At 44.8% G+C, this 26,586-nt stretch overlaps 2 protein-coding genes across 2 annotated transcripts in view; both read right to left on the bottom strand.

Moving 5' to 3' along the window:
• The window catches only part of LOC141055962 (uncharacterized), a 61,436-nt gene extending 44,712 nt beyond the window's left edge, over positions 1–16,724 (bottom strand). The window contains exons 1-5 of the mRNA XM_073552656.1: positions 16,293–16,724; positions 15,984–16,163; positions 15,778–15,901; positions 15,597–15,694; positions 15,308–15,398 (exon numbers count right to left, since the gene is read on the bottom strand). Coding sequence (XP_073408757.1) covers positions 15,308–15,398; positions 15,597–15,694; positions 15,778–15,901; positions 15,984–16,163; positions 16,293–16,370 — 571 coding nt within the window. The 5' untranslated portion in view covers positions 16,371–16,724. The remainder of the gene's footprint in view (positions 1–15,307; positions 15,399–15,596; positions 15,695–15,777; positions 15,902–15,983; positions 16,164–16,292) is intronic.
• A 6,823-nt stretch (positions 16,725–23,547) lies between these two features.
• LOC141055813 (oocyte zinc finger protein XlCOF8.4-like) overlaps positions 23,548–26,586 on the bottom strand; it is a 42,662-nt gene continuing 39,623 nt past the window's right edge. Inside the window, exon 7 of the mRNA XM_073552528.1 lies at positions 23,548–25,126. Coding sequence (XP_073408629.1) covers positions 24,204–25,126 — 923 coding nt within the window. The 3' untranslated portion in view covers positions 23,548–24,203. The remainder of the gene's footprint in view (positions 25,127–26,586) is intronic.

The following is a 26,586-nucleotide window of genomic DNA, read 5'->3' as shown; positions in this document are numbered from 1 at the left end:
AGCCAAATGGGTCAGTACCAGTCAGGAGCAGATATCTCAAAGACAAGAGACAAACAGCAGGTCAGGGTCCAAGCCAAGTCAAATACCAAGTCCAAAATATGAAAGGAGGAACACAGAATCGGGACGGAAAGAGGGGAACAAAACAGATACGGGCAAAGTCAGCAACAGCAAAAAGGACAAATCAGGGTATACACGGATCCAGCTACTCACGCCATAAGAAGAAACTATAAGTGACACCCCCTGCAGGATGCAGTAAAGAGAAATAGCCAGCCTGGTGTAGGAACGAGGCAGAAAAAGATAACCCTTAACATGATCAGATCCGGGAAAGGGAGACAGGATACAATACCCGGCCAGAATCATGACAACGGGCACACTGCTCTTCTCCCTCTGTAATCCCTGCTGGTGATGGCGGGAGTACCAGGACGCGGGCCGGCGTAGTCCGGTAGCTCAAGGGATGGAGCACACCTCTTTCTGTGCTGCCTGCTCCCACCAAGACTGACTGCTTCTCTGCGTGCTGTCCCTGTTCCCCCTTAGCCACGCCCCCTGCTTCTGAGTGCAAATGACTGTCCGGTCTCTTACTCCTTCCCCCAGACAACAGGGAAGACAATCCCAAAAGTTCCGGACCTGGCACAGAACAGGTACCCACGGCCTGGTTCTCTTCCTTAGGCCGGGGTCAGTCATGTCAATACCCGGCACTGCCACCAGCACTCGGGACCAGAGTGTGCGGCTGCATAGAAACACATGCAGCTGCATGCTCAGCTCCCAAGTGTCGGCGGCAGTGCTTGGTATTGCGATGTGAGACTCGTCTTAGTTTCTCGCAAGTCTGACCCCGGCCTTACACTCCCCCTCTCCTTTAGCTCGCCGTTCCATGGGCGAGAGTTCCTGAAGCAAACGCTGACACTCCTTCATCTCTCGATGATTCTTTGCAAAATAAATTGGTCATGGTAGTAATGGTTGGGAGGTACTCCAGCTGTGGTTCGCTCTGTGCGAAGTAAGTCAGGTTGAGTAGCCAAATCAGGTTGAGTAGTGGAGTCAGGTTGAGCGGGTGATGGCGGCGACGCGCCCAGGTTCAATGGAGCAGCCATCTCGGTTGAAGAGGCTCTTGTGCCTCTTCTGGGTTGATAACTGGCGGGGCAGAAAACTCTTCTTCACAATTGAATATTGTAGAAGGGAGTGTTTCGGGGATGTTTCACTCCCTCTCCACGTGATCTGGGTGTAATGACAAAGAAGGGCGTAGCATATTTCGATGGACCACTCGAGTGGAGGCATCCTCCTCCCCTTCAGGTTGAATCTCATAAACAGGACCTTCGGATCCAATCCGGTGTTTCACCCGGTACAGTGTTTTCTCCCACCGATTCTCCAATATGCCCCGAGGTCGCTCGTCTTGAACCAGCACTTGGTCTCCGACCTTGAGAGCTGTCCCTCGTAGGGGAATCGTCTCATGATGTTCAAGCTCCCGAAACTTGGTCTGGACCAATCGATGGAAAGTCTGTAAACGGTGTTGATGTTCACAGACCCTGGTGGACACCCACTTCCGCGGGTAGTCTTCTTCGGGGTCCAATTCCAGCTCAGTGATCTCTCGCCCTCTTCGGCCAAAGAGCAGGCTGTATGGCATGTATCCAGTTGTGCCGTGTACCCAGTTATTGTACACCCAAACTAATTTGGCCACATACTCAGGCCAATGGATTTTCTGATCCTCCTCTAGGGTCCTCAGCATCTGAATCAGTGTCTGATTGAAACGCACAGAGGCTCCATTTCCTTGTGGATGGTAGGGCATCATTCTGGATTTCTCAATCTGATACAGACGATGCAGTTCTTCCATTACTCTTCCTTGGAAACAGGCGCCTTGGTCAGAGTGGATTCTCATTGGGCAACCATATACTTGGATGAAGTCTCTGCAAATGGCCTGTGCCGCTATTTCAGCAGTCTGTTTTCCACGGCAAATTTAGTAAAATGATCGGTCACCACCAGACAGTGTTCATATCCTAGGTGAGCTGGACCCACAATCAAGAAGTCAATCACCAATACCTCTAGGGGAGCTGAAGTCACGATGGTCTGCATAGGGGCCCTCTGTTCTGGAGGTTTGGCCAGTTCGCAGTTCCTGCACCTGTGACAAGCTTCATCTACTGCAGTCTTTAGCCAAGGATGGTAGACCAACTTCTGCAGCCACTGGAATATCTTCTCCGGGCCAAAGTGGGCTCCTCTTTCATGAGCTTAGGTGGCCACCTCACTAATCAGTTTTAGTGCTAGCTGCACTTTCCGGCAGAACAAGCCATCTCCCAACTGGAGCCTCTCCCATTGCCGGAGGATCTGCAAGGTTCCCGGGAACAGGACCTCTCTCTTCTCAGCTGGGGATTTTCTTCAAAGCCACCCATCGCCTCAACTGAGCAAGTTCCCCATCCTCTTGCTGAAGCCAGATCCAGTCATTGCTGAGCCGTCCCAGGATGTGTTCTCCAGGCGCCTCCCCGATCTGTTCTTGCATTGCCAACTTCCTGGAGAGCTTCCGAAACCCAGGGATCTCTTCGCCCTCCAGCTCTTTGGCCCAATTATGCCCAGGTCACTCGTGAGTCACTCTGGATAGAGCATCAGCATGCATATTCTCAGCTCCTCTCCGATATGCAATCTTGTATCGGTACTTTGCCGTATGTGCCACCCCATCTCTGCTCCAGAGCCCCCAGTTTCGCAATTTCCAGGTGGGCCAGAGGATTGTTATCAGTGCATACCAAGACTTAAGATCCGGACAGGTACTCAGCGAATTTCTCGTTCATTGCCCACACTTGGGCCTGCAGTTCCCCCTTGAAAGAGCTGTAGTTATCTGGATTTTGTTCAGAGTTGTGAAGATAACGGCTCGCACAAGCAATTACTCGCTCTTTCCTGTCCTGCATCCAGTACAGCTCTTAATCCATGTAGACTTCCATCGGTGTAGAGAATGAAACGTTGAGAGAAGTCTGCATAGGCCAGTATAGGTGCTTCAGTCAGGGCCATTTTTAGGGCTCGGAAAGCTTCTTCTTGGCTTTCTCCCCACTGGATGGTCCGATTTTTTGCACCGGACGGTACTCCCTTCAACAACTCCAGCAGCGGATTAACAATACGAGTAAAGTTTTACACGAACCGTCGATAGTATCCAGTAAGTACCAGAAAGGCCCGGACATCCTTCACAGTCTTCGGAGTGGGCCAGTCCTGCACTGCTGCTATCTTCTCATAGGCTGGTTTCACCCCTTCCGCGGATACGACGTGTCCCAGGTATTCATTCAATCTGCTTGCGAAAGAGATGACACTTTCGAGGTTTCACTTTCAGGACGTGCTTCTGCAGTCGACTCAACACCTGTCCCAGCCATTGCAGGTGCTCCTCAAAGGTGGTGGCATAGACGATGATGTCATCTAAATGAGGGTAGCTTCAAAACTCAGGTCTCCCAAACATCTCTCCATCATTCGTTGAAAGGTCCTGGGTGCGTTGGCAAGGCCGAAAGGCATCCGAATGAACTCAAACAAACCCATAGGCAGTATGAATGCGGTCTTCTCCCGGTCCAGCTCGGACATGGACAGTTACCAATATTCAATGGCCAGATCTAGTGACGAGAAGTACTTTGCTTTTCCCAGAGCAGACAAGGACTCAATTCTTGGTAGCGGGTACGAGTCTCGCACAGAGCAGGCATTCAGCTTACGGTAATCCACACAGAAACGCAGGGTCCCATCCTTCTTTCGTACTAGAATAATGGGGGCGGCCCACGGGCTTTGGCTCTCTCACATGACCCCACTCTGTAGCATATGCGCCAGCATTTCTTTCACCTCCCTGGTACAATTGTGGTTGTATTTGTCGATATCGTTCCCGAATGGGTGCAGTGTTTCCTGTTGGAATCTCATGGGTGATGACTGTAGTGCAGCCGAAATGATTGTCATGACGTGCAAAAATTTCCTGGTAACACTCTAACACTGCTTCCACTTGATGTACCTGTTCTGGTAAGAGTTCCGTTAGTTCAGCCTGCATCTGCTCCAGGATTCGGCGTCCTTCCTTTAGGTGATTAAGGGGTAGTTCAGAGGACACCGCTACAGCCACTGTCCAGGGATCCCCTTGTTTCACTGTCAATTGAATGGCCTCTGGTGGCATCAACTCTTGCAGCATACCCATTATCTGTGCTACTTCACTTTTGGGCGGGAGCATAAGACTTTCCTCTCCTAGGTTGACACATCGCATCGGCATATTACCGTCATTAACTGTTGCTAACGTCCATGCAATGAGGAGCTCCAGAGGTAGTTGTTCCATTAAAACAGGCTCTATCTGAACTTCCACTCCCTCAAGACGGGTACAGGCTCAGATGGGCACAGTCTGACCTGGTGGGAGAATGAGGTTGGCAGTGGCTTGAACGACCACCTTCCCCAAAGTTTTTCCTTCACTCGATGTCTCTTGGGCCTGGGCCACCCGTATCAACTGTTGAAACACCTTTCTCTGGGGGGTGTGAGGTCTCCATCGATTCAGGAACACATCTGCCAGCCCATTGACCAGGATGCTCCCGAGTTCTTTTAACACGTTCATTCCTAAAGTCCACAGTGGGACCATTGCCTGGATCCCCGACACTTAACACAACTCCCTTCCCGCCCACATCTTTGCCGCACACAGTGATCTGCATCCAGACCAACCCTGCAACCGGGATGGGTAACTGATTAGCCGCCATCAATTTAATTACTGGGCCCCATTCAGGCCACATCGCCTCAAGAAAATGACGTCTGAAATAAGTCTCGGGCATAGTAGTTACTTGAGAGCCGGTATCACCTAAACAGTGGAAGGCCCGACCATCCATTTCAGCCCATACAAGAAGACTCAGAGACACTAAACTTATGGTACTTCCTTTTCTCCTTCTTGACTGCTCAGGCTCCGGGCAGCATCCCCCAGCCACGGAGCCCACTAGTTTAATGGACGGCAGTTGGGAGATCTCCCCCCGCACGCGCATCCGCAGGCATAATGTCCAACGTCTCCACATGGAAAACAGATTCGCAGTCCTTGTGTGCGAGGTTGTCTCCTTTCCTGGAAGGCGCGGGATTAGTTAGAGCTCTGGAGGGGGCCAGGGTTAGGGGAGGTTTCTTCCTTAAGTCTGACCATTCTTCTCGCATGTCCTGGATTTCCTTCCGGATTTTGCTCACCCAACTTGGTTCTGTTGCAAGCAAAGCAGATACCTCCCCGCTCCGGACCTTCCCTGCCGGGGCTGTCACCCCCTGATCTTGCTCGCGTGCATGCGCCACTGCCCCAACCTCCAGAAAAGACATATGTGGATTAACCCGCAAGCGCTCCCACAAAGCCAATTTAAGCAGCGCATCTCTAAAGCCTGCCACTAGCTGGTCTCTCAAAGCTATGTCAGGAGGCCCTACGCCTACGTCATCCCGCTTAGCGATCGTAGTGTGGATCTGCTGCAGGGTGTTCATGTATTGGGTCCACCGACTTCCCCTCCCTTTGGACACGACTAAACAAGCGCAATTCCCCAACGTCCATAGGGTCCCCGTGCATCTCCTCTAGAATTTGTAACGCCTTGTTAAAGGTGTTTTGCTCATGCAGGAGCCAGAACATGACGGAGCACCTTGCTTCCCTGTTCAAGGCCATCAAGGCAATCTCTGCATGCATTGCGGAGGTCATGGGGTGCATCCTCAACATGCCCTTGACCAGTCCAGTCTCATAGTAAAGTGTTGCTCCCGGAGAACTTTGGGAGGTTGCTCAGCATGGCTCCCAGCGGTAAATTGGCTCTTGGGGTACCCATGGCCGCCTGGTCTGTCTTCTGAGTCTGTGGACTGCACCCTGCCGGCTACGCCAAGTGAAAGCAGGTTGCAGGATGCAGTGACAGACAGAAGGCAGAGCAAGGGTTAACAAATTTTACAGTTTTAACAGGGGTTAACTCCTCGCAGGGAGATGAAGGGTTAAATGGGAGACTAGCAGTCCAATTATAAAAAGTATGAAGAGTTAGTAAACAAAGTGACAGCAGTTCTTTGGTGCACTTATGTCAGGGGTCCTTCAGACTGCAGGTACTACTTGGGGGTTGATAGCGCTGGCAACGGCTGGTGCGGTGTTGGTCCATGGAGATTCTGTTGGCAACCTCGATTCGTCTTCTGGTGGCAGCGGTCGGTCTCCGGCACTTTCCAATGAGCCCCTAGTCCATGAGCATATGCGGCCGGAACAAACAAGGCCACAGCACTATCAGGGTCCACCATGGGCGGGCAGGGATATGCCGGTAAGGTGGGCCACAGACGTCTATCCAGCATCCGGGTCTCTCTCTGTGGCACATGGGCTTTACTCACGGTTGCGACACGCACAGCACCTCGCTCTCTGCCAGTTACTGGGTGCACTGCGCTTCTCCCTCTGTAATCCCCGCTGGTGACAGTGGGAGTACCAGGATGTGAGCCAGCACAGTGCCGTTGCTCAAGGGATAGAGCACACCTCTTTCTGTGCTGCGTGCTCCCGCCAAGACTGACTGCCTCCATGCACGCTGTCCCTGTTCCCCCTTAGCCACGCCCCCTGCTTCCGAGTGCAAAGGTCTGTCCGGTCTCTAACTCCTTCTCCCGGACAATAGGGGAGACAGCCCCGACAGTTCCAGACCCGGCACAGGACAGGTACCAACGGCCTGGGTCTCCTCCTTACACATAATACGTCTAATGTTAGTAATTATCGTATTTTTAGACTATAAGATGCACCGTACCATAAAAAGTATCCAAAATTTAGAGGATGAAAAAAAATATTTTTTTAACGTGAAAATGGGGGTCTTTTCTTATAGTCCAAATTTAGCTTATCGGGGAGGGGTCATGAGTGCAGGGGAGCAGGGTCATTGCTGTTCAAAGCCGGCAGCAAGAGGAATGGTGCGGTGCCCTGGGCTGGGAGGAGGGGGTGTCCCGACGGCGCGAGGCAGAAACCATTGGTCTCCCAGATTTGGTCTTCAAGAAACGGTCAGCGGTGAGAGACAAGAGCAGGAGTCCCCCCTGGGCAAATTGATCGCTTGGCGGAGTGTTCAAGGTAAAAATTGCGCCGGAGGCAGCGCATGCCCAGATTGAGAGCTCAGCTTGTCATTGATTGAGATCAATGGCTCCTACCTTACACTGCCAGGATAGCCCCTCATCCCAGCTCAGGGCTTGCAGCGTCACCCCACTCCTGCTGCTGTTGAATCCCTGCAGCAGTGATCCTGCCTCCTGCGACCCCGCTCCACCGCCGTCAAACCCCACCACCCCTCCGATAAGCTACATTTGGACTATAAGATGCACACCAATTTCCAACCCAAATATTTGGGTGAAAAAAAGTATTTTATAGTCTGAAAATTTCAATAGATCTAAATCTTTCTCACAAGAAGTAAATCTGCACAAGTAGGAAGGTGAGAAGCATTCCCATCACCCATGCCACTGATCTTCCATCCTCCTGAGACTCTTCTGTTATTTGGTTATCTGATTCCATGTTCTATGATGACACCAGTAATTGAAAGAATCTAAAAAAGATAATGGTACTGCAGACCAAAAATTGAGTAAAAAAAATACCTCATCAGTAGTAATTGCAGATTTTGAGGAAATATATATATTATATTATATATACACAGTGGGGCAAAAAAGTATTTAGTCAGTCAGCAATAGTGCAAGTTCCACCACTTAAAAAGATGAGAGGCGTCTGTAATTTCCATCATAGGTAGACCTCAACTATGGGAGACAAACTGAGAAAAAAAAAATCCAGAAAATCACATTGTCTGTTTTTTTTTCATTTTATTTGCATATTATGGTGGAAAATAAGTATTTGGTCAGAAACAAGCAATCAAGATTTCTGGCTCTCACAGACCTGTAACTTCTTCTTTAAGAGTCTCCTCTTTCCTCCACTCATTACCTGTAGTAATGGCACCTGTTTAAACTTGTTATCAGTATAAAAAGACACCTGTGCACACCCTCAAACAGTCTGACTCCAAACTCCACTATGGTGAAGACCAAAGAGCTGTCAAAGGACACCAGAAACAAAATTGTAGCCCTGCACCAGGCTGGGAAGACTGAATCTGCAATAGCCAACCAGCTTGGAGTGAAGAAATCAACTGTGGGAGCAATAATTAGAAAATGGAAGACATACAAGACCACTGATAATCTCCCTCGATCTGGTGCTCCACGCAAAATCCCACCCCGTGGGGTCAGAATGATCACAAGAACGGTGAGCAAAAATCCCAGAACCACGCGGGGGGACCTAGTGAATGAACTGCAGAGAGCTGGGACCAATGTAACAAGGCCTACCATAAGTAACACACTACGCCACCATGGACTCAGATCCTGCAGTGCCAGACGTGTCCCACTGCTTAAGCCTGTACATGTCCGGGCCCGTCTGAAGTTTGCTAGAGAGCATTTGGATGATCCAGAGGAGTTTTGGGAGAATGTCCTATGGTCTGATGAAACCAAACTGGAACTGTTTGGTAGAAACACAACTTGTCGTGTTTGGAGGAAAAAGAATACTGAGTTGCATCCATCAAACACCATACCTACTGTAAAGCATGGTGGTGGAAACATCATGCTTTGGGGCTGTTTCTCTGCAAAGGGGCCAGGACGACTGATCCGGGTACATGAAAGAATGAATGGGGCCATGTATCGTGAGATTTTGAGTGCAAACCTCCTTCCATCAGCAAGGGCATTGATGATGAAACGTGGCTGGGTCTTTCAACATGACAATGATCCAAAGCACACCGCCAGGGCAACGAAGGAGTGGCTTCGTAAGAAGCATTTCAAGGTCCTGGAGTGGCCTAGCCAGTCTCCAGATCTCAACCCTATAGAAAACCTTTGGAGGGAGTTGAAAGTCCGTGTTGCCAAGCGAAAAGCCAAAAACATCACTGCTCTAGAGGAGATCTGCATGGAGGAATGGGCCAACATACCAACAACAGTGTGTGGCAACCTTGTGAAGACTTACAGAAAACGTTTGACCTCTGTCATTGCCAACAAAGGATATATCACAAAGTATTGAGATGAAATTTTGTTTCTGACCAAATACTTATTTTCCACCATAATATGCAAATAAAATGAAAAAAAAACAGACAATGTGATTTTCTGGATTTTTTTTTCTCAGTTTGTCTCCCATAGTTGAGGTCTACCTATGATGTAAATTACAGACGCCTCTCATCTTTTTAAGTGGTGGAACTTGCACTATTGCTGACTGACTAAATACTTTTTTGCCACACTGTATATATATATACATATAGTTATATGCCATGTCTGTATTGAAGCTGCATTTTCTTTTTGCATTCATACTTTGTGTTGTCATCCATGAAAGTGTAATGTTTTCATCAATAGTAATTGTTGATGTGTTCAATCAACATATGGATTATATTAAATTAAGAATGGAAAACACAGCTAAAAACCTGACAACACAAAGAACTTAAAACAATTGGCAAAAAACTGTAGCAGCAAGTGAATGATGCTACCAGGAGTCGAATAAGCATAGAGGAATCAAGAGAATATTGGACCAAAATGGTCTACATGGTATATATTATGAACCATTTAAACTTTTTTTTTTCCAGTTTGCTATTTATCTTGTTTTTTTTCTGCCCTGAGTTATAATGAAGGGTTAAAAATGCATTGCGAGTAGGGATGAGCGAACATGCTTGGTAATACTCGGTGTGACGTAGCGGTCACTAGCGGGTTGAGGTGTACTTGCTCGGGAGCGATATAACATGCAGGAGGACTCTATTTTCCTTAAAAGTTCACTCCATATCCCCAGCAGCACAAACAAAAAGTAAAACAGCCTATAGATCCGGCAAAACAAAATAACAGTGTCCATAAACAGGGCTTGGCTCCGTCAAGCAGGCAGGCTCTATAGCCTACACACAGTCTCTTTCTGACCCTGGTCAGCATACCACGGATCCTCCCTGTCCGTTACCTGTTGGTGTCAGCCACACAGATTCCCGGATGCCTCTTATCCTCAGAGGTATCCCTTAAAGTCTCTCAAATGACCCCGGTCAGTAACACTCACGGTTGTCAGATCGTCCACTTCGGAGGTATCTCACAGGCCTCCTTCCTCTGGCTCAGACTATCCAGCACTGCCACATGTGCAAAACACACAGGCTCAATTATGTAGCCTCTAACCACACCCAGAGGTGAGGTGACATCATATGCAATGGTCAGGTGATGATGACATCACCGCAGGGCCTTAAACATACACAACCACATAAAGGCTTCATCATTCAGACCCACTCCCCTTGGGTGGGCATGTAGGTGACTGGACCCACCCATCTCTCCAAGTCACCTGGAAGCCTCCCAATGTATAGCAAAAACCCTCATTAGTAGATCTGCTGAGCAAAACATGCCCAACTTCCACCACAGGGCCACCTTCCTCTGCGATACATACCGCCCATCAAACACATGACCAATCGCCAAGCCACATCGGATATCACTCCAGTATCTAGGTGCTCGGATGTGCTTGTTACTCAGCGAGCATTAGTCGGTGCTCGATTTCAAACTCGAATCCTCACTCTTCATGTTTGGCGACTGTTATGGCCAATCCCAATAAGCATGTAGGGATTGCCTGTGAGTCATTGTAATGCCGTAGTCATCTTGGTAGTGGCATTACTGTGTATTGGCTGGCCGTGTGACATCATCAAGGGTTATAAAAGGACAGGAGCCGCGAGGCTCGGCACACTGACGCCACTGCACAGTTGTCATTGGAGGAAGAGAGTGCTTGTCCAGGCGGGTCTGCACAATACAGCGAGTCCTGTAGTGTTGATACTGGTACTGAACCATCTTACTAAAAACCCCTGTAAGGGCTAATTTTGTGCTTTGCTGTTTGTATCAGATACAATCTAGGGAGTGAGACAGAGTTGTACGAGCCGGGAGAATGGTTGAATACAGTCACTGGCAGGAATTAGGGCTTTGCAGTCAATCACATTTTTATGGGTGAAAAATTTTTACTATATTGTCATCCATAGAGCATTAGGTGTTTTGTGATATATAGCACATACATTTAACACTCCAAAACAGAGTTGATACATTTTTCTGTATTCAATTACTCAGAAACTGGAAAAAAAAAAGGGGATTGTTCAGCTCACCCTTAATTAGGAATTCATGAGTTCCATGAAGCGGGGCAAAGGATCTCGTCTTTGCCAGACATGGAGGCACTGTTCTCAAGTTGAAAGAAGGATCCAGCTCCAGCAGGTAAAATAAGTAGTATTTATTTAGATCAATGTTAAGTTAGGCATTGTTCGGCACATTTCGGTGGCATATAGCACTCCAAAAAAAAAAGAGTTGAAAAATGTTTATGGATTGAGTTACTGTTCATAGAGTATTACGTGATTCGCAGCACATGACAGTGATGTTAACCTCTTTCCGACATCGGGTGTAAATTTACGCCGATGTCGGACTCCCTCCATTTGATGTGGGCTCCGGCACATATCAAGCTGTTTTGAACAGCTGACATGTGCTTGGAACAGCCGTGGGTGGAATCGCAATCCACCTGTGGCTATTAACCCGTTAAATGCCACTGCCAAACTGACAGCGGCATTTAACATGGGCTTACGGCAATTGTGCTGGAAATCCGCCCACCGTTGACCCCCCTCACGTGATCGCGGGTCACCGATGAGTTGGCATGACAACCAGAGGTCTCCTGGAGATCTCTATGGCTGTCAGTGTCGTATTGCTATGAGCACCGCCTGGTGGTTGGAGTGCAGAGCCAGCCTGCAATTTTGCTACATTCAGGTGATCTGATCATCGACTGTATGTAACAGAGCCGATCGAGTTATGGCACTTTCTAGTCTCTTGTGGAGACAATTGAAGCATGCCAAAAGTGAAAAAAAAGTTTTAAAAAATATAAAAAAAATAAAAATATAAAAGTTCAAATCACCCCCCTTTCGCCCCATTCAAAATAAAACAATAAAAATCAACTATAAACATATCGTTGCGTTCAGAATCACCCAATTAATAAAAAAAGACTAACCTGATTGTTAAACGGCGTAGCAATAAAGTAAAAAAGCCAGAATTACGTTTTTTTGGTCGCCGCGACATTGCATTAAAATGCAATAACGGGTGATCAAAAGATCGTATCTGCACCAAAATGGTATTATTAAAAACGTCAGCTCGGCGCACAAAAAATAAGCCCTCATCCAACGTCAAGAACAATGGAGACACTACGGGCATCAGAAAATGATGCAATTTTTTTTTTTTTAACAAAGTTTGGAATTTTTTTTACCACTTAGCTAAAAAAGAACCTAGACATGTTTGGTGTCAGCCATATTGACGGAAAAATAAAAAAAACAAAGATACCTCTGGTCGTCAAGAGGATAAACTAAACAAAAAAAAAGCTTTGACTGCTGCACGTGACCAATTTTTTTTTTTTTTAATTAAAAACAAAACAAAAAAAAACAACTTGGTGGTGGTCCTTGATTGAGAAAAGAACTGGTCTGAATAGATATGCCAGAAGCCCTCTTCTCATCAAGGTCACCAATAAGTAAACGCATGTATAAAAGGTCGTCAATAGGCTACCTAATACAGGCAGCTAGGAATGTAATTCCGCGGCATTAGAAAAGCACTACTCCAGCGACTGTGGAGGAATGGTTTGTGGAGATTTCTCTTCTTAATAGGAAGGAGCATCTCATCCAATTGCCCTCTCACCGATTGATGTTCATAGATACTCCGTGATTTGGAGGTATTGGATGGATTTCCAAAACTCAGATGCCTACCATCTAGCCCTCAACGAAGATTATGTGGGATGTCATCACAACAATGTTCATAAATCACTCTCTTTTGATTTGTGGTCTACCCCCTCTCTAGCTTTCATAAAGAAAAATACATGCTTGATCGGGATAATGATGGAAAACCCTCACTATACCCCCCAATGTTTTGTAGTCATGCATAGATTTATAGTTATATTTTACCCCCTGTACTATTTGTATTGAAGTTTCTAAACACAAAAATTAAAAAAACTTGAAGTTGAAAAAAACACAACTTGGTTTCAAGAGACCTAGCAATTAGAAAATGCGAAAGGCGTGTGGTAAGGGACAGGGAACTGGAAGTGCAAATGATGGCATATGTAGACATTGAGGACATGAGGGAGGTGCAACTACGCCTGTTCCTGGAGCACAAGACACAACTATCCACAACACATAGGTTCCTGTCCCACTTTGCAAGGGGCATGGTACACCACTTCTGAAGCCAGAGCAGTGTGAAGAGGTGGTCGGTTGGATAGCAGATAATGCTTCCAGCACGCTTGGCAGCACCACACAGTCTTCCTCATGGTCCAGTCTCACCAGCCAACAGTCTGGATCGCATAATCATAACCCTGAACCTCCTTACTCCCACCATGTTGAGTCCCAGGAGACTAGTGATCCCACACTAGAACACTCCGAGGAGCTCTTTACAACATAATTTCTTGATTGTGGCTTCTCACCCTGCATGTTCCAAGAGGGACAGGAGGACATGCTGTTTAGTGATACACAAAACTTAGAGCAGCCATGGCCACAAGAAAATGAGGGTGGGGAACGGTAAATTTTGTCTATGGAGGAAGATGATGAGACATAGTTGCCGATAAGTCAGGTTGTTGTTAAGTCAAAAAAGTCAGTGGGACCAGACTGAGGTGGTGGATGATGAAATCACTGACCCAACCTGGGAATGTGGTATGCAAAGTTAGGCCAACAGCACTGAGTGGGAGGGATCGGCAGCACCGAAACAGGCAGGAAGAGGCAGTGGGGTGACCAGAGGGAGAAAGTGGACAACTGTTCCACAGAGCACGGACACTCCTGAATTTCTCCGTCAAAGAGTTAGGTGTTCCCCAGTCTGGGACTTTTTTACAGAGAGAGTTCTGAGACAAAAAATTGGCAACTTGAAGCCCGTGCCATGCCAACATCAGCAGGGGCCTGACTACTAAGAGCATAACCAACACCAGCATGATCAGGCACATGTCATCTAAGAACCTGATTTGGTGGGCCAAACACCTGGGTCCACGGTTGGTGCTAGCACTGCCAGTGGGTGACACCACTGCCTCTTCCCCTGTGTTAGGTGGATCCCAGTCCCCTATCCATGACACTGGCGCAGATACCTCTCGTCCTGCAAATGTGTCTTTGCACATTTTGATGCACCATCATCAGGCACTTTCACATCATTGTCCCAGCACAGCCTTCAGCTGTCCATACCACAGGCCTTAGAACAAAAGAGAAAGTTTCCAGCCACCCACAGGCCCAAATGATAAACAGACATGGATAAAAAAAATGGAAAAATTGGTCTAGATTCAATTAGTCATCCAAAGAGTATTAGGTGCTTTCTGTAAAATTTTGGTGGTATAGAAGACTTCAAAAAGCATTGAAATAGTTGTCTGTACACATTTACTCATCCATACAGTATTCGGTACTTTGTGTTAAATTTTCACGTTATATAACACTCCCAAAAAAATATTCCAAGACGAGAACCAGTGCTGAACAATAAGAACATAAAGGATCGTCTCAATTTTGCCAGAAAACATCTTGTTGATCCTCAAGACTTTTGGGAGAATACTCTGGTCTGACGAGACAAAAATTTAACTTTATGAAAGGTGTATGTCCAATTACATCTGGTGTAGAAGTAGCACAGAATTCAGAAAAGAAGCATCATACCAACAGTAAAATATGGGGGTGGTAGTGTGATGGTCTGCGGCTGTTGCTGCTTCAGTATCTGGAAGACTTGCTAAGATAAATGGAGCCATGAATTCTGCTGTCTACCAAAAAATCCTGAATGAGAATGTCCGGCCATCTGTTCATGAACTCAAGCTGAAGCGCACTTGGGTTATGCAGCAGAACAATCATCCCAAACACAACAGCAGGTCCACCTCTGAATGGATTAAGAAAAGTAAAATTAAGACTTTGGAGTGGCCTAGTCAAAGTCCTGACCTTAATCCAATAGAGATGCTGTGGCATGACCTTAAAAAGGAGGTTCATGCTCGGAAACCCTCCCGTGTGGGTGAATTACAACAATTCTGGAAAGATGAGCAGCCAAATTTCCTCCAGAGCGTTGTAAAACACTGATTGCCAGTTATCACACACGCTCTATTACAGTTGTTGCTGCTAAAGATGGCCCAATCAGTTATTAGGTTTATGGTGCTGTCACTTATTCACACAGGGCCCTGTAGGGTTAGAGGTTGGATTTCTTTTTCCCTTAATAATAAAGACCTTCATTTAAACCTGCATTTTGCGTTTACTTGTGTTATCTTTGTCTAATATTTAAAAAGATTTGGTGATCTGAAACATTTAAGTGTGACAAACATGCAAAAGAATAGGAAATCAGGAAGGGGGCAAACACTTTTTCACACAGCTGCATATTTGTATTCACAAATATGGATTCTCTGAAGTTAGTAGTTACTACTTACCTGGGTAGTCATATGTAGGAATCTCCTCTTTACACTGCTCATCACCCCTCACATATGTCTCTGTAGTATTAATATGGGTCAGATCTTCACCCTGAAACAAATATTGTAAAAGTCACAGACAGATGGAGAAGTCACATCTATGATCAGCTCTAATCCTGCCATCTCCACCGTTCTCATTACACAAGTATAAATCATATAATACTGGTGGATGAAACAAGACTGAGCACAAGACCTTCACAGCCGTCTACACATCATAGGGGAGATCTCATGACACCTTCTCTCCATCTACCTGATGATCCTGAGGAACATTGGGATCTTCTTGTTTACAGTCCTGTGGAAGAAGAGGACGGGGACATCTCTCTGGTGTTGTCCTCTTACTGGATAGATCTGGAGGAAACACATACAAGGACTGAATTAATTCTTTACATACAGATAATTATAGGCCGTGTGTATTTAGTCCTGTCTATTACCTGGTGATGTGAGGGGCTGGGGAACCTCCATCATGACGTCCTTGTACAGATCTTTGTGTCCTTCTAAATACTCCCACTCCTCCATAGAGAAATAGACGGCGACATCCTGACATCTTATAGCAACCTGACACATACAATGATACCGTCATCCCCCGATCCCTTCATAGTGTTACAGTATAATGTCCCAGCATTCCCAGCAGTGTCACCTCTCCAGTCAGCAGCTCAATCATCTTGTAGGTGAGTTCTAGGATCTTCTGGTCATTGATGTCCTCATGTATCAGGGGGTGAGGTGGAGGCCCCGTGATTGGGCTCAGGGGTCTTCCCCATCCCTCAGACACAGGGGCCTGACAGCGCTCACTAGAGGTCTTCTTCACTACTGTGTAATCCTGGTTATAGAGAGACACATTAATAAATCTCACTACAGACATTTCCAGAGTCCTCACCTCTCCAGTTCTGTCCATCTGTTATTCCCATAGATAAGAATGATGTAATGTGACGTCATCAGAATCTCTCACCTCTCCAGTAAGCCGGAAGAGGATCTCTAGGGTGAGGTGTAAGAGCCTCTCCGTCATCTTGTCTCTGTCCCCATCCATGCTCGGCAGTCAGGGAAATTATGGAAAAGATTACAGTTATTAGTATCTGATCTTGAATAAATCTAAACAGAAAGAAGATGAGTCTGTGTAAAAACATACAAAATACAATGCAAAATATTCAATTACTAGAAGTGTGATGTGAGTCCCGGAGCATAACAATATTGTATCTTACAGTTATTCGGTTCTTTAGAAGGACGTAGATCTGGGGATTTATTCTGACGGAATATAGGCTGAACTGGATGGACTAATGTCTTTTTTCGGCCTTGCTAACTATGATACTATGTAGTATATGGAATATACAGTGGGGCAAAAAAGTATTTAGTCAGTCAGCAATAGTGCAAGTTCCACCACTTAAAAAGATGAGAGGCGTCTGTAATTTACATCATAGGTAGACCTCAACTATGGGAGACAAACTGAGAAAAAAAAATCCAGAAAATCACATTGTCTGTTTTTTTTTCATTTTATTTGCATATTATGGTGGAAAATAAGTATTTGGTCAGAAACAAAATTTCATCTCAATACTTTGTGATATATCCTTTGTTGGCAATGACAGAGGTCAAACGTTTTCTGTAAGTCTTCACAAGGTTGCCACACACTGTTGTTGGTATGTTGGCCCATTCCTCCATGCAGATCTCCTCTAGAGCAGTGATGTTTTTGGCTTTTCGCTTGGCAACACGGACTTTCAACTCCCTCCAAAGGTTTTCTATAGGGTTGAGATCTGGAGACTGGCTAGGCCACTCCAGGACCTTGAAATGCTTCTTACGAAGCCACTCCTTCGTTGCCCTGGCGGTGTGCTTTGGATCATTGTCATGTTGAAAGACCCAGCCACGTTTCATCATCAATGCCCTTGCTGATGGAAGGAGGTTTGCACTCAAAATCTCACGATACATGGCCCCATTCATTCTTTCATGTACCCGGATCAGTCGTCCTGGCCCCTTTGCAGAGAAACAGCCCCAAAGCATGATGTTTCCACCACCATGCTTTACAGTAGGTATGGTGTTTGATGGATGCAACTCAGTATTCTTTTTCCTCCAAACACGACAAGTTGTGTTTCTACCAAACAGTTCCAGTTTGGTTTCATCAGACCATAGGACATTCTCCCAAAACTCCTCTGGATCATCCAAATGCTCTCTAGCAAACTTCAGACGGGCCCGGACATGTACAGGCTTAAGCAGTGGGACACGTCTGGCACTGCAGGATCTGAGTCCATGGTGGCGTAGTGTGTTACTTATGGTAGGCCTTGTTACATTGGTCCCAGCTCTCTGCAGTTCATTCACTAGGTCCCCCGCGTGGTTCTGGGATTTTTGCTCACCGTTCTTGTGATCATTCTGACCCCACGGGGTGGGATTTTGCGTGGAGCACCAGATCAAGGAGATTATCAGTGGTCTTGTATGTCTTCCATTTTCTAATTATTGCTCCCACAGTTGATTTCTTCACTCCAAGCTGGTTGGCTATTGCAGATTCAGTCTTCCCAGCCTGGTGCAGGGCTACAATTTTGTTTCTGGTGTCCTTTGACAGCTCTTTGGTCTTCACCATAGTGGAGTTTGGAGTCAGACTGTTTGAGGGTGTGCACAGGTGTCTTTTTATACTGATAACAAGTTTAAACAGGTGCCATTACTACAGGTAATGAGTGGAGGAAAGAGGAGACTCTTAAAGAAGAAGTTACAGGTCTGTGAGAGCCAGAAATCTTGATTGCTTGTTTCTGACCAAATACTTTTATTTTCCACCATAATATGCAAATAAAATGAAAAAAAAACAGACAATGTGATTTTCTGGATTTTTTTTTCTCAGTTTGTCTCCCATAGTTGAGGTCTACCTATGATGTAAATTACAGACGCCTCTCATCTTTTTAAGTGGTGGAACTTGCACTATTGCTGACTGACTAAATACTTTTTTGCCCCACTGTATGTGATGGAGCACTATAGCATGGCTGTTCAGTGGTTCCATGTTTACTTGGGTTTCCTCCCACACTCTGTATGACTACTATTTATATTATGATCCCTATTGAGGACACGGATGACGACTAAGTTACTGTGGAATATAATGTAAGTAAATAAATACATCTACAGGTTAGAAAGAAAATACCTCGGCCTTGTCACTTGGAGTCACAGGAGTTATATGAAATAGCAAAGAACCAGAACAGGGAACAGAAATGGAGGAAACCAGACAATGACAAGAAGGAAAAATCACCCAATATCTATGTGATCTCCAGCACCTACCTCCACCCGCAGAGCCGCACTCCACATATATGGCTGCTCTGTGCGCACAGGACCTGTGATGAGGTCACAGGAGGGGAGGAGTCAGGGGTCACATGATCAGGGCCTCAGTGTATGCAGGACTCTGCTGTGCTGGTTGTCATGGTGCTGGATGAGGGGAAGTTTCTGTGTGGGGTCAGGAGGGGTTTACAGGGGGGATGTAGCAGAGCCGTGTGTGTACAAGGTGTATGGAGCAGAGCCGTGTGTGTACGAGGTGTACGGAGCGGAGCCGCGAGTGTACGGAGCGGAGCCGTGTGTGTACTAGGTGTGCGGAGCGGAGCCGCGTGTGTACGAGGTGAACCAAGATCTTTCCCAGAACCACCAAAGCCCAAACTCAGGCTGCAGCCTTCACCACTGGGACTTTTGCAGAAGGGAGAGCCAGGATCCAGCAGCTAGTGAGCGGACTGCAGGGTCTAAACTGGTCAGAAAAGAGGAGGTGAGCCAGCATCAGGGCTTGAGACATGCTAGGGTTCCCCCTAACCACAAAGAACTGAGAGTTGACATCCCGGGGGAGGTCATTGCGTATCTCCGGTAGCGGAGATCGGAGTCCATAAAAGAGTTTGGGACCTGTCATCACATCTCGTTCAACCAGCGGGCAGTAGAGAAGGAACACTTACCTCAAAGGCTGCAAGAGCTAATGGCTGGAACCAGGGTCACATTCCTCAAAACTTTGCTGGTATGTGGAGAGTGTGATTCAAGAAGGAAAGGAAGAAGGGAGAACCCTTCTTACAAAATGAACGGGCCTGGGAGAGGCTCCTTGAGATGGGGCTACCACCCCAGAGAGATCATCTGTCCTTGGGGTTCATCATCTCCTAGCAGGCAATGGTGCAGATTAAACCAGGGGCTGTCGCCTATTTCTACATGTTCTCCAAAAAAACGTTCAAAATTTTTTCCTGGATTCAGTTAATCATCCATACAGTTTAATGTGCTTTGTGTAAAATTACAGTGGTATACAATTTTTAAAAACCCTTGGCCTGCTATAGTTCACTATTGTCATACATACTGTATAACCTGCTTTGTGGGAAATTTTGCTGGCTTGAGATAAAAAAAGAAAAATTGGGCTGCTACAGGTGTACAAATTTGGTTGTTAAAAAATTGACTATTGTCATATATACTGTAGAACTTCGGTTGTGTGAAATTTCATTGTTCTGAATTGAAAACTAAACAGGGCCTGCTACAGGTGTACAAATTTAGTCCCTCAGTACTCTGTCCCCGCCTTGTACCAGCACGTGTCCAGGAACATCGCCAGTGCCCTTACCAACGCGATTACTGAGATTGTCCACTTAAGGACTGACACGTGGAAAAGCAATTGTCGTCAGGGACACTACATATCTCTGACGGCATACTGGGTGAATATTGTGGAGGCCAGGGCCAAAACCCCCACTGGCACGTCACGTGCTACCGACAATGAAGATTACTTCTATCAGGGTTTCCTCCATCTCCTCCAGCAGTTCCTGCACCTCCTCTTGCTCCTCCTCATCCTCCATCTCCGATGTGCTACATCAGACCACGCCATCTATATCAGACGGAAACTGGAAGCTTTGCAGCAACAGGCTCTGCTGAAGCTAATTGAAAGAAATAACAGACCTCAGATCTGTGGTTTTTGACGCTGAACCTCCAACCAAGCATGCGATAATGGCTGTAACCTGGTGGTGGTTTTGAAGCTTGACAAGCTCACACACATGCCATGCTTGACCCACATGCTCAGTTTGGTTGTTCAGTGATTTCTGGGAACGTACTAAGATTTGCCAGAGCTCCTGATTGAGGTACACTGGGTCAGACTTGATCAGAGAAATCAACTCCCCCATGTTCTTGTACCCCAGTACACAGTGTGGTTTGTGGACCTGTCTAGAGGTACCTCATACAGTGCTGGGGGCGCTGCCATCACCATGTATGGAGGTCAAGAAAAGGACATCCCTCTTGTCGCTACATTGGACTCTGCTCTTACCCTTTCTGAGCAGCTGCCCAATTAGCATATTAGGGAGGCCTCTCTGATTTTTGCAGACAGTACTACATGTTGCAGTAGCTCGCGCAGAGAGGTACTTGAGTCTACTTTTACAGCACCAATCATAGGCTGGATATCAATGTTTCAGGCAATCCGATTGCCTGAAACACTGAGAAACGCTGCGATTGACTGTTCAATCCTGGACAGCCTATCACAGCGATCGTAGTTGTGAGGGAGGCGTCTCCACCCCCCGGGATGTCGACTCCATTTGCTTTCATTCAAGATGGGGGGCTCTTTAATACGATCACCCAGTTGCGGTCACGGTGCCGCACTAAAGACATATCTGTCAAAGGTCGGTAAGTACCAGCTGAACATGACATATGGATACGTCAATAGTCATAAAGGGTATTAGGGTGTTTGGATAACTGCATGACCCTACTTATAATTTTTTTCCTGGCTTTACACTTTGTGCCTTTATGTCTAACACAGGGTGTATCTGAACCTTTCTTCCACCATATTTTGGCAGTTCTTGCTTCCTTCATAAATTACACAGACATTTCCAATTTTTTAATAAAAATTAATGAAAATTGTCATAGAAAATATTAAAATCTATAGATGCACCCTAGCGAGAGGACATTCAACTTCTCCCATGTCCTCTCTCTGTTTTCCAGTAGGAACAAGGCTTGACATTCTGAGTCTCTTAGATGTCTCTTCAAAAGGTTGGAAAACAAAAGGGACATGTGTTTACACAGATAGAGAAGTGAAGATGTTTCCTTTGTACCCAGGAAAGACATCTTGTGGTGAATAGAAACTTTTGTCTCAGTCAAGGGAAATGTTATACATTTACACCATACGATGGGGCATCGGTATAAAGTTATGAATATCGGGATTTGTATAGATGCGATATAGATGAGACATACATCTTCAATTTCAGGACCAGAAGGGAAAGAATATGTATTTTTTTCATAATTGTGAAACCTGCCTATAAGCCCCAAATCAACAGTGGCTAGATAGTAAACATGACATGGATGATGTCAGCTATCTATGGAAAGGTAAATTCCCAATACAAATATGGTGGCGATCTCAAACTTCTGTGATCATCTGGAGTAAAGGTATTATTAATGTTGAGAATTTCATAAAATCCTGCAGGGCTGAGGACAATTCACAACCAAGCCCACGTGATGTCATCAAGTGTGTGGGTGTAACTCAGGTAGTGATAAAAGGTCAAGGCTAATTATGATCTGTGTTCATGTAGATAGATAGATATCAGTGTATACATGATCTGCATCACTGTTAGTTTTTTCAATTGAAGTGCTCTCATTCACTAAGCGGAATCATCTCTGTGATCAGTCTAGTAAGTTCTTTATTAATCTTGTTTATTTTATGTACCGTAATTGTATACGCTGTATTGTTTTGTCCCCCTTTGTAAAATCTTTTGTATATATTTTATAAACACTGCCTATCGTTCTGGATTAAATTCAAAATTAAATAGTTCTGTTCCATTTGTTCTGGAAACCGCACCCCAAAGCCATACTCTACCAGAACCAGGTGTCCACTCGGCATGTATATAATGAACGCCTGGTTGTGGCAGCGAGTAGTTCTTGGGTTGTCATGGAGCTAGCTGTGACCGTACTGGGGTATATATACATTCCATGCGTTGGAATAGGAGGTATATACCATATGCTCACTGTTTGTTTCCACTAAGATTGGTTATTTGGAAACTGACAAATAACCGCTCCGCTAGTCGTCGGTCAATCGCGTATTTGTCTGGACAATAGGGGACAGCAGAGGGATGTCCATGACACAAAGATAGCAGCATGGGTGGTTCAGTAACGACCCCCTTGGCTGTGATCTTTGACAAAAATAAGTAATTAAATTTTGGTTTACTTATTTTTTAAATCTTTTTAAAATTTTGCTTTACATACAAGTCGTTATACAGGAAATCCCAATTTATCATTGATTTTGAACGTTTTATTGTCAGTCCTTAAAGTGGAGCAAAAGTATGGCCCCATTTTTCTCAGGAGCGATGCTGGCAGAGATTTTCCCCATGCTGTTCTCTGTCCATTCAGCACTTTTTCCATCCATTTGAACATTTTCACTGCCCCCAGTCCTCCTTGTAGGGTCTACTGGAAAAATACTCAGATCTCCCATTGAATCCCATTGTACTCATTAAGCTAAACGATAATCGGAGCATTAGAAATTGCTTGGTTCAAATAACGAGCATCCGAGCATTTTAATGCTTGCTCATCCCTAAAAGTTATCACTTCTAAACACGTGGGGGGTATTGCTGCCCTCAGGAGAAATTGTATAACAAATTGTGTGATCCACTTTCTCCTATTAACAGTTGTGAAAAATGGAAATTTTGAGGCTAAAACAACAATCTAGTGAAAACAAAGTATTTTTTCACTTTATGCAACCTAATTATCTTAAATTCTATCAAACAATTGTAGGGTCAAAATGCTTACTGTATCCTAAATGAATTCATGAAGGGATGTACAGTGGTTTATAAAATGGGGTCCATCTTAGAGGGTTTCTGCTCTTTTGGCACCTCAGGAGCTTTGCAAATGGATCAATAATTTCAAACCACAAATGGGGGTATGGCCAAAAACAAGAGAAATTGCATAACAAAGTGTGGGGTTTACTTTCAAATGTAACATTTGGAGCTAGGGCAAAATTTTAGTTGGCAAAAAAGTTTTCCCATTTTTTCACTCCACTTTTCATTAAAACTTTTGAGGCGCCTGAAGGGTTAACAAACATTGAGAATGCAGTTTTGAGTGGTTCGACATTTGCAGTTTCCATTATGGTGTCACTTTGGGGGTTTTTAGGCTACTAAAAGTCAAATTATACGTGAAATGGTCTATAAAAAAAATAGGTTTTGTAAATTTCCTCAAAAATATGAAACATTTTTGCTACATTTTTGATCTAAAATAATAAAAAACAAAAAGGATATTTGAAAAAATGATCCAGACATAAAGTAGACATTTGGTAAATGTTATTTATTTTGTGTGTGAGATGACTAGCTGTTTTAAGGGCACAGTCACTGATAGAAAAGTGATAACATTTTAAACCAAGTTTGACAAATTTCAGATATTTTCATACATAAATTTCAAACATATTTAGCTCAATTCACCATTAAAATAAATATACAGTGTCATGAAAGAATCTCAGAATCGTTGGGATATGTAGAATTATTACAAAGATATTACACCACCATATGTTACCAATACCATAGCATGTCAGATTTGAAAAATGTGCCTTCTTCCACACGAACAAAGCTGACTGTCCATTACGGCTTATCAAGAGTTCATTTATCGCTATAAAGTTTCCCTCATTCTAAACAGTAAGATTGGCTTCATTCTGATATCTAAAACAAAAATGATTAAGAGCATTTTCAGGGTTTCGGACAACTCTTTTTCTTTGGCTGCAGTGTGTTTTCAAAAAAACAAAAACTGTACCTTTACATACCATCTCCAGCGATAAATCTTTGCAACTACTCCCAGTGTCTGTTACTGCTTGCAGCGCTGATGCCACATTGACAGCATTGTAGCCAATCAGTTAGCTCTGCCAAGTTGACAGCACAAGCTGCCGAGGACCGCTGAACGCGGAAACTGGTGGACTTATTTCACATTATGATCATGAATATAGCATTGCTCTTGTGTGGGTATTTCGATGTTTAACAAGAGTTGATTTCTGGTTAAAACTTTTTCCACATTCTGAACATGAATACGGCTTCTCCCCTGTGTGAATTATCTGATGCCTAAAAAGAACGGATTTCTCGCTAAAACATTTCCCACATGCTTCACAGGAAAATGGCTTCTCGCCTGCGTGAATTTTCTTATGTTTAATGAGATTTGATTTCCGATTGAAACATTTTCCACAATCGGTACATAAATATGGCTTCTCTACTATGTGACTTCTTTCATGTTTAATGAGATTTGATTTTTGGTTAAAACATTTCCCACACTCTGAACATGAGAACATATTTTCTTCTATGTGAGTTCTCACATGTCTAACAAGATTTGATTTAACAGCGTAACATTTCCCACATTCTGAACATGCATATGGCTTTGCACCTGTGTGAATACTCTGATGTCGATCAAGACCAGATTTCTGGTTGAAACATCTACCACATTCTGAACAAGAATACGGCTTCTCCCCTGTGTGAATTCTCTGATGTCTAAAAAGATCTGATTTCTCGCTGAAACATTTCCCACACTCTAAACAAGAAAATGGGCGCTCCCCGGTGTGAGTTTTCATATGTTTCATAAGATTTGATTTCTGGTGAAAACATTTTCCACATTCTGTACAGGAATATGGCTTCTCCCCTGTGTGAGCTCTTTGCTTTATAACACGTCTTCTGTGATATTTATTTTTCTTAATCTCCGATGAGTCAGAAGATAGGACCTGTTTAAAAAGGTCAGATGATAAATCTTTGCTGTGATGGATTATATTTGGAGTTATGGTATGCTCTTCACATGTATCTTGTGTGATACCACAATCATCTGCTCCACAATCTAAAGATATCCAATGTGACTCTGAGCTCCAGGTACAGTTATCTGCCAAGAATAAAACAAATATTTTTATCACCTGAAAATGATATTTTATGTCATTTAGATATAAACTGTCCAAAAAAAACCTTCCAGGCATGCAGCAAAATGTAATTATTAATTAAGACAGTGAAGTAAAACAGAACAGAGTCTAGCAGTAAAAGTCAGAACCAGCAGATCGATCAGGAGTTTTAGATCACCTGCAGCTTCATAAGTTCTTCTTTCAGTCTGCCTGACATTTATTTTACTTTTGGTGAATGTTTTTCCCAGCAATATGCACTCCTGAAGGATGATGATGGAACTTGATATTCAGATTCAAGGATGATTTTTATTTTTAATTCAAACTACAACACAACCGGTTTCGACTTCTTAGAGTCTTCCTCAGATATGTCAAGCATATATACGGATCTAACTGAACACATTTTATAGCAGATCTATGTTTTATTATGTTTCAAACATAAGTGCCGGGATAAACTCTGTTTTAAAAAAGCATTTTTAGTATTGTGTCTGTAGCCATTCACACGGGGATCAAAAGGAATGTGTGATTCGACCCACATATTGCAGGCCACAGGCACCGGTGATAACATATCACAAAGTCACTATAACATGTTAATTTTTGCGTGATTGCTATGGTTTCACCCGTACTATACGACGTCATGTATTGAGTCATATGACTGATAATTTTACAGGTACAACATTTTCGGGAACCACATCGATAGATACCCCAGTTTGAAAGCATGCATTTTATTTATCCTAATTTTTTCTATTTTCTTTATACATTCCCGTTCCTCATCTTTGGTCATTCTGAGATTACTAGGGGCAATTATACCCTTCACCGTTTGGCCCCTACAAAAGATAATATTGGGTCTATCTGGTAAAAGTTTTTTAAAAAATGTATCCTTTTGCTCAGACCTGCATCTGCTGAAGTCTGAGAGTGGATATTGTAGTGCTTTGAAAATGTATGTGTTTTCAGGTTGCAGCCTTGCAAACCTGTTCTGCTGATGCCTAAGGGCTCAAGAGGCACCCATCGCCCGTGTGGAGTGTGCCCTGATCCCTGCTAGAACAGGTGTGCCCCTGATGCAGCCTTTTCCACGCGGTGTACTGGTGCTTGGCAAAACGATGGCAAGACAATGTCCTCATTTATGTGAAAAGAGGAAACGACCTTTGGCAGAAAAGGAGGGGCTGGCCTGAGAAACACCTTATCCCGGTGAAAGATCAGCAACGGGGCTCGACAGGATAGGGCAGCCAACTCTGAAACCCGCCTGATTGACATTATAGGAACGAGGAAAACCACTTTCCATGAGAGGTACGTTAACGAAACATCCTGAAGAGGTTCGAAAGGAGATTCCTGCAGAGCACTTAGGACCAGGTTAAGATCCCAGGCGTCCAGGGGAGCTCTATAGGGAGGTACCACGTGGGAGACCCCCTGAATGAAAGTCTTTACCTGCAGGTTGGAAGCAATCCTGAGC

This window comes from Dendrobates tinctorius, unplaced genomic scaffold, assembly GCF_039654945.1.
Source record: "Dendrobates tinctorius isolate UK_male_01 unplaced genomic scaffold, ASM3965494v1 ptg000192l, whole genome shotgun sequence".
Classification (NCBI taxonomy): Eukaryota; Metazoa; Chordata; class Amphibia; order Anura; family Dendrobatidae; genus Dendrobates; species Dendrobates tinctorius.
The sequence above is the reverse complement of the archived record's forward strand: the minus strand, read 5'-3'. Positions and strand labels throughout refer to the sequence as shown.